The 16,537-nt window shown below is 43.2% G+C and overlaps 1 protein-coding gene and 1 long non-coding RNA gene across 9 annotated transcripts in view; one reads left to right on the top strand and one right to left on the bottom strand.

Annotated features, from left to right (window-relative positions):
• Positions 1–4,303: 4,303 nt before the first annotated feature.
• LOC141917794 (uncharacterized) lies at positions 4,304–8,910 on the bottom strand. Its single transcript, XR_012621462.1, has 2 exons — positions 8,812–8,910; positions 4,304–5,368 (listed from the first exon to the last, which is right to left on the bottom strand). It is a non-coding gene; the product is annotated as an uncharacterized LOC141917794 (long non-coding RNA).
• A 45-nt stretch (positions 8,911–8,955) lies between these two features.
• The window catches only part of LOC141917787 (nuclear cap-binding protein subunit 1-like), a 79,255-nt gene continuing 71,673 nt past the window's right edge, over positions 8,956–16,537 (top strand). For 5 of the 8 annotated variants that reach the window (XR_012621457.1, XR_012621455.1, XR_012621454.1 and 2 more), the window contains exons 1-4: positions 8,986–9,159; positions 10,650–10,735; positions 11,543–11,643; positions 13,039–13,195. Coding sequence is in view for 4 of the 8 variants with exons in the window: in XM_074811308.1 (XP_074667409.1) it covers positions 9,123–9,159; positions 10,650–10,735; positions 11,543–11,643; positions 13,039–13,195 (381 nt within the window). In the remaining 4 variants the exon portion in view is untranslated. The other 3 variants (XM_074811305.1, XM_074811307.1, XM_074811309.1) reach the window with 3 other exon arrangements.

Raw genomic sequence — 16,537 nt, 5'->3', positions numbered from 1 at the left:
GTACAACTGGGACATATGGTTATGGGAACCCAAAGATATGATCATTTTGTCCTGTGGGGTTATTGACTGGTGATACCCCTATATCTAATGATCGAAAGGACCAGTTCCTGTTGAAAATATGTGGGCCAACTTGTCATGGTAAAATTGTCATTGTGCCTATGACCTTAGTAAATCTAGAGGTTTACATGCTTGGGAGGTCCCAGATAAAGGTGGAAGAACTTGCCGTGTTAGTGCCTGATGGATAATTCCTGACTTCTAACTTGATGCCTGGTTTCTAACTCGAGGCCTAGCTCTGTTTTTTTATAGGGCCATGGAAAAACAGATTGCCTCAGCAATGGTGACAGTGACCTATATGGACATCCAGGACTTGGATGACAACATGGTGGCAAATGAATTTTAATTTTTCTGAACTTAGCACCTCCTAGAAGAACGTGATTGGTCTTGATGATATTATGGGGAGGAAGGTGTATGTGGGGTTTTAAATCTGTTGATAGATCTATGTCCCAAATGTGTTAATGCCACTCTAGGTCAACAAATGAAGAAAGTGGCAAGAGACTCAAAGGCAATTGTTGCAAGCAGAGCTCCTGGCTGAAGCAGATCTTTAGTTTTCATCAGTTGGCAGGTGGTGAGCAATCGCATTGCTCATTATCCTTTTGTACTTTGTAGCCCACTACACTCCGACTGAAAAGGAGATACTAGCAGCATATGAGGGGATTCGAGCCGCTTGGTGGGTACCTGGCATTTAGCCAAGGTCAAGCCACCACAATAAGATAGGGAAAAAACAACCCTTGTGGGTAAAACAAAAGCAGTTTTAATATAAGCAAAGCGAAGCAAAGGTCCGCGCGCGGAAGCAAAAAAAAAGAAAACACATTTATTCTCTACTTCCCATGAACAGGCGATGTCGGGCCTTCTCAGGAAGCAGGGCTGCGATACGCGTAGTGGTTGCCTCGGAGGACCAAGGGTGACCCCACCCCCTTCCTCCTTTCTCCCAGCTTTATACTGAGCAGACGTCATATGGTCTGGAATATCCCTTTGGTCAGTTCGGGTCAGCTGTCCTGGTTGTGTCCCCTCCCAAGATCTTGCCCACCCCGTCCCACTGTGGGGGGGAAATGTCGGAAAGAGCCTTGGTGCTGTGTAAGCACCACTCAGCAGTAGCCACACCACCAGTGTGCTATCAACACCCTGCCAGCTCCCAACATAAAACACAGCACCATGAGGGCTGCTACAGGGGAAAACCAATTCCGGCTCAGCCAGACCCAGTACACTTATTTTCTTTCCCCCTTTTTGCCCTGTTGAGAAAAAAAGGGGAGGGGAGGGGAAGTGATAGAGCGACTTGGTGGGTACCTGGCATTTAGCCAAGGTAATTTAGCTAAATTAGCATTTAGCCACCACAGGTTGGGACAGCTCTCAGCGAATGGCTCAACTCCAAGCCATGACAGGAGAGAGAATACAAATTGGGTGCCGAGTGATCAATGGATCTACTTACCATAGGCCAACCGAGATTAAAATATTTTGCGCCGATTTTACTAAACCAAAAAAACAACAACAATGATTGTTATAAAATAACAGAACCAAATTTAGATTGTTGGTATCATTTTACCTTTACCAAACCTATAATTGCATTTTGTATTTGGGGCCATAAAAACACAGAACTACTGTTTGATTTTACAATTGGCACGTGCAATATGGGGAACTTGTGTACAACAGGATGGCCATGGATCCGGACTCGTATAGGCTATAATGGATATATACCCAATACTCATCTTGCCAAATCTCTACATTTGTCTGTAGTAGCATTATGATATAATTTTGCCTTCCAAAACTGGATTCTAAAAGATGAAGATAAAGATTGGCAAATTCCATCTCTAAAAGGGATGAATGGAGATACTATTTCAATAGCATGCCGAATTGAATGTGTTAATGCCACTCTAGGTCAACAAATGAAAAAAGTGGCAAGAGACTCAAAAGCAATTTTTGCTGTATTATGTATTAACTGGTTGGTTTGTGTCATGGTTTAAACCCAGCTGGCAGCCAAATACCATGCAGCTGCTCGCCCACCCTCTCCCGCTCGTGGGATAGGGGGGTAAAATTTGTATTCTCTCTCCTGTCATGGCTTGGAGTTGAGCCATTCGCTGAGAGCTGTCCCAACCTGTGGTGGCTAAATGCTAATTTAGCTAAATTACCTTGGCTAAATGCCAGGTACCCACCAAGTCGCTCTATCACTTCCCCTCCCCTCCCCTTTTTTTCTCAACAGGGCAAAAAGGGGGAAAGAAAATAAGTGTACTGGGTCTGGCTGAGCCGGAATTGGTTTTCCCCTGTAGCAGCCCTCATGGTGCTGTGTTTTATGTTGGGAGCTGGCAGGGTGTTGATAGCACACTGGTGGTGTGGCTACTGCTGAGTGGTGCTTACACAGCACCAAGGCTCTTTCCGACATTTCCCCCCCACAGTGGGACGGGGTGGGCAAGATCTTGGGAGGGGACACAACCAGGACAGCTGACCCGAACTGACCAAAGGGATATTCCAGACCATATGACGTCTGCTCAGTATAAAGCTGGGAGAAAGGAGGAAGGGGGTGGGGTCACCCTTGGTCCTCCGAGGCAACCACTACGCGTATCGCAGCCCTGCTTCCTGAGAAGGCCCGACATCGCCTGTTCATGGGAAGTAGAGAATAAATGTGTTTTCTTTTTTTTTGCTTCCGCGCGCGGACCTTTGCTTCGCTTTGCTTATATTAAAACTGCTTTTGTTTTACCCACAAGGGTTGTTTTTTCCCTATCTTATTGTGGTGGCTTGACCTTGGCTAAATGCCAGGTACCCACCAAGCGGCTCGAATCCCCTCATATGCTGCTAGTATCTCCTTTTCAGTCGGAGTGTAGTGGGCTACAAAGTACAAAAGGATAATGAGCAATGCGATTGCTCACCACCTGCCAACTGATGAAAACTAAAGATCTGCTTCAGCCAGGAGCTCTGCTTGCAACAATTGCCTTTGAGTCTCTTGCCACTTTCTTCATTTGTTGACCTAGAGTGGCATTAACACATTTGGGACATAGATCTATCAACAGATTTAAAACCCCACATACACCTTCCTCCCATAATATCATCAAGACCAATCACGTTCTTCTAGGAGGTGCTAAGTTCAGAAAAATTAAAATTCATTTGCCACCATGTTGTCATCCAAGTCCTGGATGTCCATATAGGTCACTGTCACCATTGCTGAGGCAATCTGTTTTTCCATGGCCCTATAAAAAAACAGAGCTAGGCCTCGAGTTAGAAACCAGGCATCAAGTTAGAAGTCAGGAATTATCCATCAGGCACTAACACGGCAAGTTCTTCCACCTTTATCTGGGACCTCCCAAGCATGTAAACCTCTAGATTTACTAAGGTCATAGGCACAATGACAATTTTACCATGACAAGTTGGCCCACATATTTTCAACAGGAACTGGTCCTTTCGATCATTAGATATAGGGGTATCACCAGTCAATAACCCCACAGGACAAAATGATCATATCTTTGGGTTCCCATAACCATATGTCCCAGTTGTACCATGAGACATTGGCATGTCTCTTAATCAAGCCATTGGTTCACTTGACTATGCCACTGGCCTGAGAATAATATGGCATATGAAACACCCACTTAATACCTTCTCCTTATGCACAGTTTTGTACCACTGTGGCTGTGAAATGTGATTCATTGTCCCTTTAAATACATTCAGGGATGGGCAAGATAGTAAATCACCCTCACAGAACTGTTTGATCTACAGTAGCTGTACTGACAACTGTAAACCTGATACCACTTCTACTCCTCAAAGCATTATGGACAATAATGGGGGAAGATGTTTATATCCTTGTGGGAGTCAGTTAAAGATGTGTTGTGTCCCTTTCTTGATGGTTTAATTCCTAACTCATCAGCTTGTTTGTTTAAAATCTCAGACCCACGGGGGTATGTATGTAAGACTCCTTGTCAGTGGACCATTGGTAGAAATTCACAGTACAGAGTGAGCAGCCCAAAATCCAAACCCCAGCTTCTAGTTGCTTTGGTTTAACTCTCTCAGTTCCCCTCACGATGTCACAAAAGGGTTAAAATTTCCCTTCCTGTGGGGGTGCGATTACCAGCATTTCCCTTTAAACCCGAGTTTTCCCCTCCAGCAATCCCACCACTTTCTGGATGTGGTGGGTGGGTTGCCCGGGGTGCCCCCAGGGCCAACGCTTTCTGCCAAAAATCACTCTTTCATGGATTGTAAGATAACCTGGCCAGCTCCAGGGCTGTTCAAGCTCCCGGTGAGGATGAAAGTATTAACACGGTAATGATTTAGCAGCAAATCAAGATTTATTAATGACTAGCAGCACTTAATCATTAACAAATTTAAATATTTACAAAATAATTCAGTAAAATATGTTATAATTAAAATAATTAAAATCAATTTATGGATCTCAGTGGGTAGGGTTCCTCCTTCTCCTTCTCTAATAATGGCTGCTACTATAGACTGTATCCACAATTGTGCTTGGATACAACTCAAGGCAAGAGAAGTATTACCTTGGGTTGCTCTGAGAGCTTTTACGATTAATTGACGATCATTTTCTTAAATTCGTTCCCAATGAGGTAAAATGTCTGATAGGAGCCACTGACTTGCTCCTAAGGCCAATAAAGATGATTTTAGTGGGTATTCCAATTTGATCAGGTCGTCAGTAGTAGCAGTTAGTTTGTTCATTAGGACTTCAGCGTTGATGCGCAGAAACAAACTCTACAACTCGGATAGAGTTATAAAGCAGGTATGTTTATTCCGACCGGGGTGCAAGGGGATTTCTCCACAAAGCTTGCACACCCACAGCACTTTTTACCAGAAACTTATTCATTGGATTACATAACACAAACATACATATGCATGAGTAAGGCTGGGTTAGTTCGAAAGGCTGGTGTCAGCAGTTTATGTTCTCTTTGCACCCGCGCATTGCCTCCTGGTGGTCGTCTTCGGGGGTCTTTGGGAGGAAGGCTCACAGTCTTCTTCACCTTGTACTTTTCCTCGGAGCATGTGCAGATTCTCTTAGCCAATTTCTTGAACAACAAGAGTGGTTCCAGCCAGTTTACCACCTCTATCTTATCTAAAAGCACTAGCTTATTAGTTTCTACTGTCCATATATAGTCTACAAAGACTCAACTTGTTAGAACACATCCGCTTTCCAAGGACATGTCTCTTATTTTTGCCGAACATAGTAGTTCTTGGTAAGCTTCCACAGAAGAGTCAGGGCAAGCAGGATTATTAAGCAATATTCAGAAATCATTGTAAGTTGCTATAAGTAAATAAGTTGCAAAGCAGGTGATCATTTCCTTGTATCAACAGTAACATAGCAGTACTTCTCCTACCTTGTTGCCTATAACGTGACAAATTAGAACAGATAGAAAGAGGATGTTAGACTTGATAGCACAAAGAAAAAATGGTTTTAGCATTAACCCCTCAAAAAGCAGCCAATTTTCTCCAAGGAGATGTGAAAAAAACTTGGTGGAGCTAGCACATCTGTTTTTCATTTAGTTCCAGGAGAGAAATATACACTAAAGTTAGGACATCTCCCACATTTGTAGTTCTTTGGAAACCTGACAAAATAAATTAACCTGTGCTATACAGTACATCTCTGACAGTAGTTTACAGCATACTGTGATCAGTTTTCTTTTATCACACTAGACACAAGAACTCCTGTTTTCTGTACACATTAGCATCTCATTAAAAGCTAAATTTGAAAAAATTTATCCTAAGAATCCAGTTACTTGTATTATCTAAATAAACACAAATTGTTCAAATGGATAGTTTTTGGATGCTTTCTGAGCAGCACAAGCTAGACTCCCTCATGCGCTGATACCGAAAAAGCCGGTCGAAGAACTCTCTAAGACTCAAAGTTTAGAGTTTTAGAAAGCAGGCATTCTTTATTGCAGTGCTGGGTGCACGGGGGATCGCTCCACCTATCATGCACACCCAAGCTCCTTAGCTTACTTCTTAAATGCAGGTATCTTATACATATTCATAGAGTTACACAATACAAACATACATATGTGAAGTGCAAAGGCTTGGACAATAAGCCCAAGCCAAAGTTGACCTATAGATGAATCCCGTACATTTTATAACTGATAACCATTGTGCTAATAGGTATTATACTAAGTTATAGCAAACCAACTATTCTGATGTAAAAGGTGGAAGTACTGAAGCCTGAGCAACAGGCCCTGAACTGAAACTGCTAACTCCGCATGTAGTCATTAGTGAAATATGCATAGAAGACGTAGCTTAAACATCATAAAACATGTCTATCCTGAATGTATCCTTATATTTCTTTATGTGTGAGCAAGATAACACGGCCACAGAAACAGTTGTCTGGCCTTGTGACCTTGCTCATAAATCAACTAGATAAGCAGGGAAACTCCCTTAGCTTCTCCCTTAAGCCCTGGCCAGGCTCTGGGGGGAACCTAATGTGAGATGAAAACCAGATATTTCCGCTTAAAAAAAAAAGGTGCCAGCTATTCTGGCTTACTGATTTTTAGGTATATAAGGCTGGACCCGCTCACAGCGACTTTGGAAGCCTCACCTACGGGTGGACGCACCGCGTAGGATTTCCCACTTGCAGGGAAAGGTTCTCCAAATCCTCGCTGTAACCGGGGCTGCCCAGCGACTGCGGATCTGGATGATGGTAACGTATGCAAGTGGTGATGGGTCTTTCTTAATCACTATTCTCTCCCTCAGGTAGTAATGATTTGATGCATTACCCTGTATTTTCCTATTTAAGTGCACTATTCTGTCTTTTCTTACTGTATGTTTCCTGTATTATTCTGTTATATTATTTAGTTATTTCTAGTAAAATACGCCTGCTCTTTTCACTCTGGTGTCTGAGTTTAATTGATATCCCTGATCAGCAAAACAATATGCACGACTAAGGTGGGGTTAATTCAAAAGACTTGTGTCAGCAGTTTTAAAATGTTTATGTCATCCTTGCGCCTGCGCGTTGCCTCCTGGTGGTCGTCTTCGGGGGTCTTTGGGAGGAAGGCCGGCAGTCTTCCTCGTCACCTTTCCCTCAGTTGCAACATCGCCAGGTCACAGAATCAGTTCTTTCTGGTCAAATTGCTCATTAGCCTCCTTATCTGTAGAATGTAGCGCATCCTTGGGCCTAGCCTTAGTCCTCTGCGTAATAAATTGTCCGTTATCTTCCGTTGCCATGGTTCCTTCTCCTCTGTCCTTGGTGCCTCTATCTCTGTTCTTTAAGGCTCAGCAATTCTTTGGTTAAACATACAGTTCTTAGGCCTAATATTATTAGTCATTTTAGTTTCTCCATATCCCTATATTGTTAGTCTGTTAGTTAGTTTTTTCAGTGTCCCTATATCAGCGCAGTTAGATTCTTCTGCATCTACTTATTCATATATGAGCCCTTAACATACCTGCAAGGGAGGAGAAAATGGATCTATGAAGAGCATGACCTACTTATTCCTGCTCCCTCCTGTTGCTGGCTTTCTTTGCTGTGTGTCTGTTTATAGACACGAGGTGTTGAGTAACATTAGCACAGGTCTGCTTTGACACTGCAGGAAAAATACAGCTTGGGGGGCGGGGGTATTAAGCCTATAAAGTCCCCATCTTTGCCATTGATTATACCAATGTAAGATGGAGGCAAATGCTTCTGTATCAGCACAGCAGTAATGCTTTGTGCAAGTGTGAAAGGTGCACAAAATTGGGGATGAGTTCAAGGAAACTGGATGAATCGTAGAGGGGATCTAAACCAGTTAAATAAAGGAAGACCAAAAGCTAAGGTCTTTTCTGTACCTCAAAGTTTCACTTGTCTAAATTTCATTTTTAAAAAAGAGAAATTTGAACTTGTGCTAGATGATGTTGATGTCTCTATGGAATTTTCTATGCTGCTCATTCTGCTGAAACAAGAACTTGTAAATAGACCAATGACAGGGTAAGTTACTGATTTAAGACTTTTGTTGCAGTCAAAAGAAGGAACCAGGAGATAAGGGAGTGAGTTGCTCCAACTTTGCATAAACAATGCATGTCTTGCTAATGACTATACCTTTGAAGATGAGCTAAAAGATGGTATAAGAGGGGAACATCCTGCCCCAGAAGGTGCCAAAGGCTGGATGATTGTCTGAGAAGCATGAAGTCAGCGACAGTCAGCGGTAACTGTGGGAAAGGTAAAGGCAGCAGGGGGGAGACCGCGACCACTGACTCAATTTAAGTCCAAGAAGACGTGCACCCCCTCACTCTTTGAGTTTGCGCAGAATAATTAAAAGACACTGTAACTTTAAATCAAGACGAGGCATGTTGTTAACCAATGAAGGACAAAGTGATAAGAAATTAACCAATGGTCGTTACAGTAAAGGTGTATTTGTGTAGTCTGGAGTGTATAAATACACTGAAGTTCTTTTGTGCGGTGTGCTAGCTTTGTGGAATTACCACCTAGCACCCCACTCTGTGCAGACATGGAATAAATAAATACCTCTGCTCTGGGTGTATATTGGCGTATTGCACACTGGGTAAACAACCCCACTTGAGGGACAACAACGTGAGGTGTGAGCCAGATGCAAGCCTGCTTATAGCAAGTAACTTTTTCAAATTGTCAAGGGATTTTCTTACCTTGTCAGATCATCAAAGCTAATGTGGCTTGTGTCTGGGAGCCTATCAGAAACCTTGGGATGTCACCAGAAGTCAGTAAGGTATCCCAGGGGTGGGGCCCACAGAGCGCAATTCACGTGCACAGTGGGCAAAATATAAGCCTTCAAAAGAGACCAGGCACAAATGAAAGTAAATAAAACTTTTTCATTTAATGGAAAATTCACTAACCTTGTGTCTATTCCTTCCTCCATCTTAGAAATCATCCAAGTTCTTTGTACTACAGAGAAACAGGTAGAATAGCGCTAACTCCCAGAGAGTCGCGGGAAGTCACGAAAGAGAGGGCAGTACCTTTTCCTATTGCTTTTTTACCCCGGAAGAAGATTGAGACGAACAGGAAGTAGGGAGGGGGCAGGCGAAGGAAAATATTCTGATCCTTGTTGTGTGGTCTTTACATAGTGCTCTTCCTTCTTCTACTGTGGGTATAGCGTTTCTGCTTTTTCCTCTTTCAAACGCAGGTTTCTCGTAGGGGCGGTGCTAGTATGTCGCGGCGGCGGCGGCACAGCAACGAGAGCGATGGTAAGCATGGATGGAGTGAGTGAGTTAGTTCCAGGGTCTGGACTCCGCACGCCCTGCGCTTGGGGCCGTATCATCCTTAGGGCTGGGGGAGGGGGAGGTCTCGGCTGAGATGACTCCCCGCGGCGCTGCCTCGTCTTTGGCTCGGGGTGGTGGCGGCTCACCCTGTTCCTCTGTCAGGACTTGTAGGGCGCTCTGGTGCAAGGAATCGGATTATGTAACTGGGGCTAAAGACTGTCCTGAGCCATTGCTTCGGTCTGCCTCAAATACAGGGAGCGCCCTGGGTGAAAGTAAACGGATCAGAGCACTCAGCTCTGCATACGTGTAGTCAGAAGGATGTGTTCTCGCATCTCGTAGAGGCTTAATGGAAAACGTTCAGAAAACATTGAGAGTGGAGAACGACCAACTTCAGAAACGGGAGCAAATGCTGTTTCTCTTAATAATGTAAATCTGTGTGAGCAGAGAGTTGGACAGTTTTGTGACTAGCTTTTTCAGCTTTTGATTGCAAAGATAAACTGTTTTTTAATCACACTTTTTAAAATTGCTTTGATGTGCAGTTTTTTCTAAGCTTATAAAAAACCCTAAAGTATAAGCTAGGATTCTTAATATTTTGGGTTTTTTATGTATGCTGAAGAAGGTGTTATAAAACACTAACACAATACACAGTAACTGGTAACTCTGTAAAGTATGTTTAGTTTATCTCACATATACTGTCTCATGCTGTAGCAGAAATGCAGAATTATTTCTAAATAAAATTTGAGGCAGCTACAATGTTAACTGTTTCTACTTCATGGATTAGGTCATCCGTAATATACTTTTGTTTTTCTGTTTATTGAGTCAATTTTGAATGTTTTGTCAGGACTTCTTTTCTTAGAAGTATGTTGCTGGAATGGCAAAAGTAGAGAGTTCTTTTAGAATAAGCAGGTGTACCGGGTCTGGCTGGGATGGAATTAACTTTCTTCATAGCAGCCCATATGGTGCTGTACTTTGAATTTGTGACCAAAACATAGCGCACCAATGTTTTAGCTATTGCTGATCACTGCTTGCACAGCATCAGAGCCTTTTCTTTTTCCCCTCTTTGCCCCTCCAGCAAGTAGGCTGGGGGTGCACAAGAAGTTGGGAGGGGACACAGCTGAGACAGCTGACCCCAACTGACCAAAGGGATATTCCATGCCATATAATGTCATGCTCAGCAATAAAACTGGGGGGTAATCTTTCCAAGGTGGTTGTCACTCAGAGACTGCATTGGTCTGCTGGTGGGAGGTGGTGAGTGACTGCCTTTGTATCACTTGTTTCCCTCCTGCCCCCCCTTCTTCATTTATTAAACTGCTTTTTATCTCAGTCCATGAGTGTTCTTGCTGTTGCTCTTCCTATTATCTCCCCCAGCATGCTGGAGGTGGGGGGAGTGAGTAAGTGGCTACGTGCGTGCTTGGCCGCTGTCTGGGGTCAACCCACCACAGCAGGCAAATAATATATTTAATGTATTGAAACAGGGCAACCTCACAAAAGGCGGAGAACATCTGAGCCATCTGAAATTGAAGAGAGACTCGAATCTTTAATATGCAGAGTGGGAGAGAAGGTATAAATACTATTTCTATATTGTTTTGTGACTTAGGGTCCTTGAACATAAAACATCGTTTTCTTTGTTTTATATGTTTTTATGTGTTAATAGAACATTAGTGGTCCAAAAAAAGAAAATCCATAAAATCCATTGGAAACTTCCTAGCTGGAAAATTGTTGGCCTCTGTAAAACTGGGTTTTTAAAAAGAAAATTCTTAAATGCTAACCCTGTCATACAATGCTGAAGTATAACTAGTGAAGAGGTATCATTCGACTCTGAACTTTATCACTGCTTCCATTTTTTTCAAGGAGTAGAGGGGAAACTAATGAGATGTGTACCAAAAAAACCCAAACAAACAAACAACAAAAGACCCCACCAGTGTCACAACTGATCTTGGGACTTGGATGTGTTTGGTGCTTGTAACAAGCTTAGAAAAAAGGGTGACAACAAATATGATGGGTCTTATACATTAATTTAAACCACATACAAGCTATGTAGTTGTTTCAGTTGCCCTGATGTCATTAATATAATGTTAATTCAGTTACTGAGAGACCTCTGAATCTATGTTAATTCTTACTTCCTAGGAAAACACTATAGCTCCTTGCTGTGGAGAAGTCACAGTTGAAGCTGCTCTTAGTCATTTTTGCTTCTTATTTCTAGCAAATGAGAGAAATTGTGAATTCCTAGTGGAACTTGAATCATTACTTCTAACAGGAAGAAAATGTGGAGTAATATTTTGTTTATCCTATTTGCTTGTTTTCCACTTGTTACTGGGGGCATAGTTGATATACCCGATTGATGATAAGATACTCTTTTCTTTCTTAGAGTACTTCCTCTCTGGAGAGCAACTTGGAGGGTCTAGCTGGTGTCTTGGAAGCTGATCTACCAAACTATAAAAGCAAGATATTAAGAATTCTTTGTACTGTGTACGTATGCAGAAGATTTGGGAGGTGGTCCGTTATCTATGCTAAATAGAAAAATTTAAGTATTTGAAGTACTTTAAATGCTGTGAACAGCTTTTGGTTCTTGAACACTGTTATTGCTTAGGGTTTGTCTTACTCCAAGAAAAAGAAATCTGAGGAGAAGCTTAGTCTGTTGACTTAGGCATAAATCAAGGAAAATATCCATGTACAGTACTCTCACTTGAAATGTGTGCGCAAGGTCATAAGCAGAGTAGATCCCAGAGCTGCTTTCTCGTTGCCATGGGGAATATGCTGGGTAGTACCTTGTTTCTGAATTGAACAGTCACTAAAGAATACAAAAATCTGTTGGGTGCCAATTCTTATCTGTGTATTCCTACTTTTCCTATTTCCCTTTTTAGGGGCTGAGGTGCTCCTCTCTCCATGAACCTACCCTCTAGTAGTGGAGAGATGAAGGGACCAGAGGTAGGCTCCCCCCTTGGCTAGCAGCACTCCTTCCTCTCCCAGTACAGTACATCTGTTTCACACAACAGCTGAATGCCTTTGAAGGCATGGAGTTAGCTTACACGTTTACAAAACATTTGAAGAAAATAAGTGATTACGATAGGACCTAACCCGTCTATTTCTTTAAGACCTTATACTGAAAATTGCTTACTTAAGTTTGAGATACTTACAATCAATTTTAATTTTTAAGTGTTGTAAAATGTTTTCATCTCTTGTGTAATCTTGCTATTCTAGTATAATAGAATGGCTAACTTACGCTACACTGAACAAGTTGTCTTAAATGGTATTATATGGCCATATTCCCATAGAATATATAAAACACTGGAAAAATGAGGCAGAATAGTCAGAATGGTTTCTAATATATATATATATTTAATTAACAGATTTTTAAAAAAATTACTGATACTTTCAAAACTTTCTGTTAAATTGCCTATTTTGACAGTACTTAAAATTATATTACTAGAAGCTTTTGTCAAATGTCATTCCAGTCTGGTACTTATTGCCCTTTGCTTCAATAACAGCTTTTGTCCACATTGAAAGTTCTGCTGAGTTGGAGACTGAAGCTGAAAATGTCTTAAAGTGTAGTTGCTATAGGTTTTAGAACCTACTATAATCCTAAATGCTTACGAGTTAAAAATAAATAAAGAGAGAAAATATATTGAAATGTAGTTAAAAGTAGCGTATATATTCCTAAAGGATTATAGTCCTAAAAAGGTTGTTCTGTAATCTTTTGTCCACAGGACATATAACTAATGTCAGGTTAGCAGTTTACCTTGTTTAAACACAAGAGAAGCATAGCCTATACAAAGCAGGTTCAAAGATGCTATGTAAATGTAGTTGTTGGCATGTGATAAATGAACAGCTAACAAAATGCTTGTTTTTCTTTATTTAAATCAGTGCACGTCTATTACCAGAAAAGCTTACCATTTACACAACGTTAGTTGGGCTGCTGAATGCCAGGAACTACAACTTCGGTGGGGAATTTGTAGAAGCCATGATTCGTCAGCTCAAAGAATGTTTGAAAGTCAACATGTACAATGAAGCTGAGTACTTGGTAAGTGGAATCATTCACGTCTCTCTTCCCCCGCCCCCCCCCCCCCCCCCCCCCATCTTCCTCTCCCCATCCCCACCCAATATTACTTACTCTTCCTTTTGACATCCAGAGGGGCTGGAGGTTTTCTGTATGCAACATAGTCTTTTCTGGCATCCCCATGTAGTGCTCCATAGACATGCCAGGAGAAAGTATGTAGTATTTCTTCCTAAGGAGATGAAAAATTAGGTTATGATGGCAAAACTGACCTCCAAACTATGTGTGAAATTTCCCACAGGCAAATTAATTCTCAGGAAATCAGAGGGTTTCTTTCTCTCCCCACCCCCCCCCTCCCCCGCCTTGTTCAGTTTGTTCTACAGGAGAATGTAGAAGGTGAATGAAAGCTATTAATTTCTACTGTGCTCAGAGACAAATACTGTTCCTGTTGGGTCCCTTTATTTATTTATTTATTTATTTAAAAGGCAGATTATTCCCAAGTGGATAGGTTATATTGGATGGCTGTAATCAGTCCTGTATTCTCATCCTGCCTGTGAGTAATGAGGACTAAGTGGGTAATTTTCAGTGCTGGCTCCTTTTGAAACCACTTCAATTTGATTAGCAGCATACCATTAGTTTGGTGCCTTGTTAAAACCTGACAATAGCAGTGGTTTTAAGGGTCTGTCTTTGTGAAACTAGTTCAAGTTATGGATAAGTGACCGTAGAAATGTATTTTGTATGAAAGTCATGTATGAGCAGCATACTGATTTAACACTGATGTGTACTCTTATTCTTCTGGATACACGCAAAAAGTATCTTCAGTCTTGCATACTATGTGTGTGTTACTCTGTGTCTCTCACCCCCAACAGCTCCCCTGCCCCACCCCTTGCCCTCTCCCCATGTCTCTTATCTCTCTGACTCTCACCCCTGCCTCGTGTCACGCTGTCTCACTTGCAGGACTCTGCCCTATGTCTCATGCATGCTCTTTCCAGCCCCTGCCCTGTGTCTTGCTGGCTATTTCTTTCTCTGCCTCGTGCCCTGTGTCTCACTCTCTTGTTCTTTCTCCAGCTACTACCCTGTAATGCGCGTCTCGCTCTCAGGCTTGCGCCCTCTGGCTTGCTCTCTTGCTCCTGCTTTCTTCAGTTCCCTCCCTGTGATGTGCTCTATCATGCACTGGATTGCATTCTCTGTGTCTCACTTGTTCTTTCTTCAGCTGTCAACCGTTGGTGCCGGTCTCGGTCCAGCCGGGATCGGGACAACGCACAGAAGAAAGACAAACTCACACCAGTTTGTTGAAGGGGGGGCATTGCCAAGAGCAAATGCCCCTGCACTGTGTGCCAGCTTCCAATTTATTCCCACTTGTTTACATAGGTTTTTTTTTTACTTCTACATCCTACTGACCTTCAGGTTTTGTCTGTTTACTGCTCACACGCTCACCACGCATTCTGCAGGCGGTGTTCCGACCTGCTGCTTCTCACGCTCGCAACACAGGGTTCCGAATGTTGCCTCAGTTTCCCACAATCATTCTTCTAACCTCAAGGCCAGTTTACATTTTGCTAACTACCAGTTCTTAATTCCCACACGTTGGTGCCCTCTAGCTTGTTCTTTCTCAAGCTCCCACCCTGTCATGCACTCTAGCTCATGTGTTTTGGCTTGTGCATTCTTGCTGCTGCTTCTCATGCTCCCACCCTGTGACACGTTCTGGCATGTGCCCTGTGTCTCCCTCTCACTTCTTTCTCCAGCTGTCACTGTGTGTCCCATCCATTTCCCCCCCTGCTCTCTTGTGCCCTCTTCCCCCTCCCTGTGCGTGTCCATCCCTCTCCCTCCCACCTCCTTTGAAGTTGAAATAATGCTTATTTCTTTTTGTGTAGTTGTGTGCTGGTTTTGCGTGGCAGGGTTTTTTGGTAGTGGGGGAGGGGGCTATGGCAGTGGCCCCCTGTGAGAAGCTTCTTGAAAGCTTCCCAGGCTCCAAGTCGGACCTGCCTCTGGCCAAGGCCGGGCCAATTAGCGATGGTGGCTGCGCCTCTGCGATAACGTATTTAAGAAGGGAAACCTGAGAGGAAGGGGGGACTTGGAGGACGAGTTACGAGAAGGACACCTATGCGAATGTCACCAAAACGGGACAAAAGAACTTATCGACACCAGTGTGATGCAGATAAGCAGACACTCCTTTATTAACGGCCGGGTGCGCAGGGGAGTCGTCTCACCAACAACGCACCCCTAACTCGTGTAGCATGCTGATTATATAGGATACAGTAATACATAATAAACAAGTTCTCATACATAAACATGATAATTCCCGTAACTCATTTTCTTATTCCCACCTCTTTCCGGTCATGCGCACTTGAGTCCTGAAATGAGTCGGGGGGCTGCTTTTGCGACCACCATGGACCACTGACTCAAAAGAAAAGACCCTCCAATGTCCTTGTCTCAAGGACTTTGGCTCACATTGCAATTTTAACATGCTTCGAGGCCCTTTCACAATGTATCTTTTAGAACACCTGGTCTACAGGGCAATAAATCGTCCTTACCAAACAGCCTAACAATAGTACCTGGTCATGAGTCTTATCATTGAATAGAAATCTGGTTAATGATTATTACCGGCCTACTCGGCCTTAGCCTGGGACTTTACAAAGGACTTTGTAGCAGCATGACTGGTTGTATGGTTACTCTAAATCATTCCTTATTTAAATCCAAATCACCCCAAATCATTAAAATCAGCTCAAATTAATAAGAAATCAGTAACACGAACACCGAGGTCAGTGGAAGGAAGGAGGAGGAAGCAGGGGGAAGTGTGCCGGAGCAGAGAGCCCCCCCTGTATCCCGTGGTGAGACAGAAGTGCTGCCCTCCCTGCCACCCATGGAGGTCACTGGAGGAGCAGAGATCCGCCTGCAGCCTGTGGAGGACCCCCAGGACCCTGTGGGAAGAAGAAGCCCCTGCTGTTGTAGTTTGGCGCTGGGAGGACTGCAACACGTAGGGGCGACCCATGACAGAGCATCTCGAGAAGAATGCATCCCATGGGGAGGACTCACAATGAAGAAAGTTTGTAGAGGACACTCTCCCGTGAGAGGGACACCACGTGGAGCAGGGTTAAGAATGCAGAAGAGTGCTTCCCCCACACCTTGGAGGAAGAAGCGGCGGACTGATTGCACCCCCTATCCCCTTCCCCTGTGCCACTGGGGGAGGAGGTAGAGATATCGGGAACAAAACCGAGCCTGGGAAGAAGGGAGGGGTGGGGGGAGGTGTTTTTAAGATATGGTAACGCTTCTCACTGTCCCATTCTGTCTGTTAAGTGTCGTTATCATTAGTGTTTTGAATTAAAGTGATGTCCTTTTTCTTCCCCTAACAAGCCTGTCTTTTGCCTGTGA

This window comes from Strix aluco, chromosome W (assembly GCF_031877795.1).
Source record: "Strix aluco isolate bStrAlu1 chromosome W, bStrAlu1.hap1, whole genome shotgun sequence".
Taxonomy (NCBI): Eukaryota; Metazoa; Chordata; class Aves; order Strigiformes; family Strigidae; genus Strix; species Strix aluco.
The sequence above is the reverse complement of the archived record's forward strand: the minus strand, read 5'-3'. Positions and strand labels throughout refer to the sequence as shown.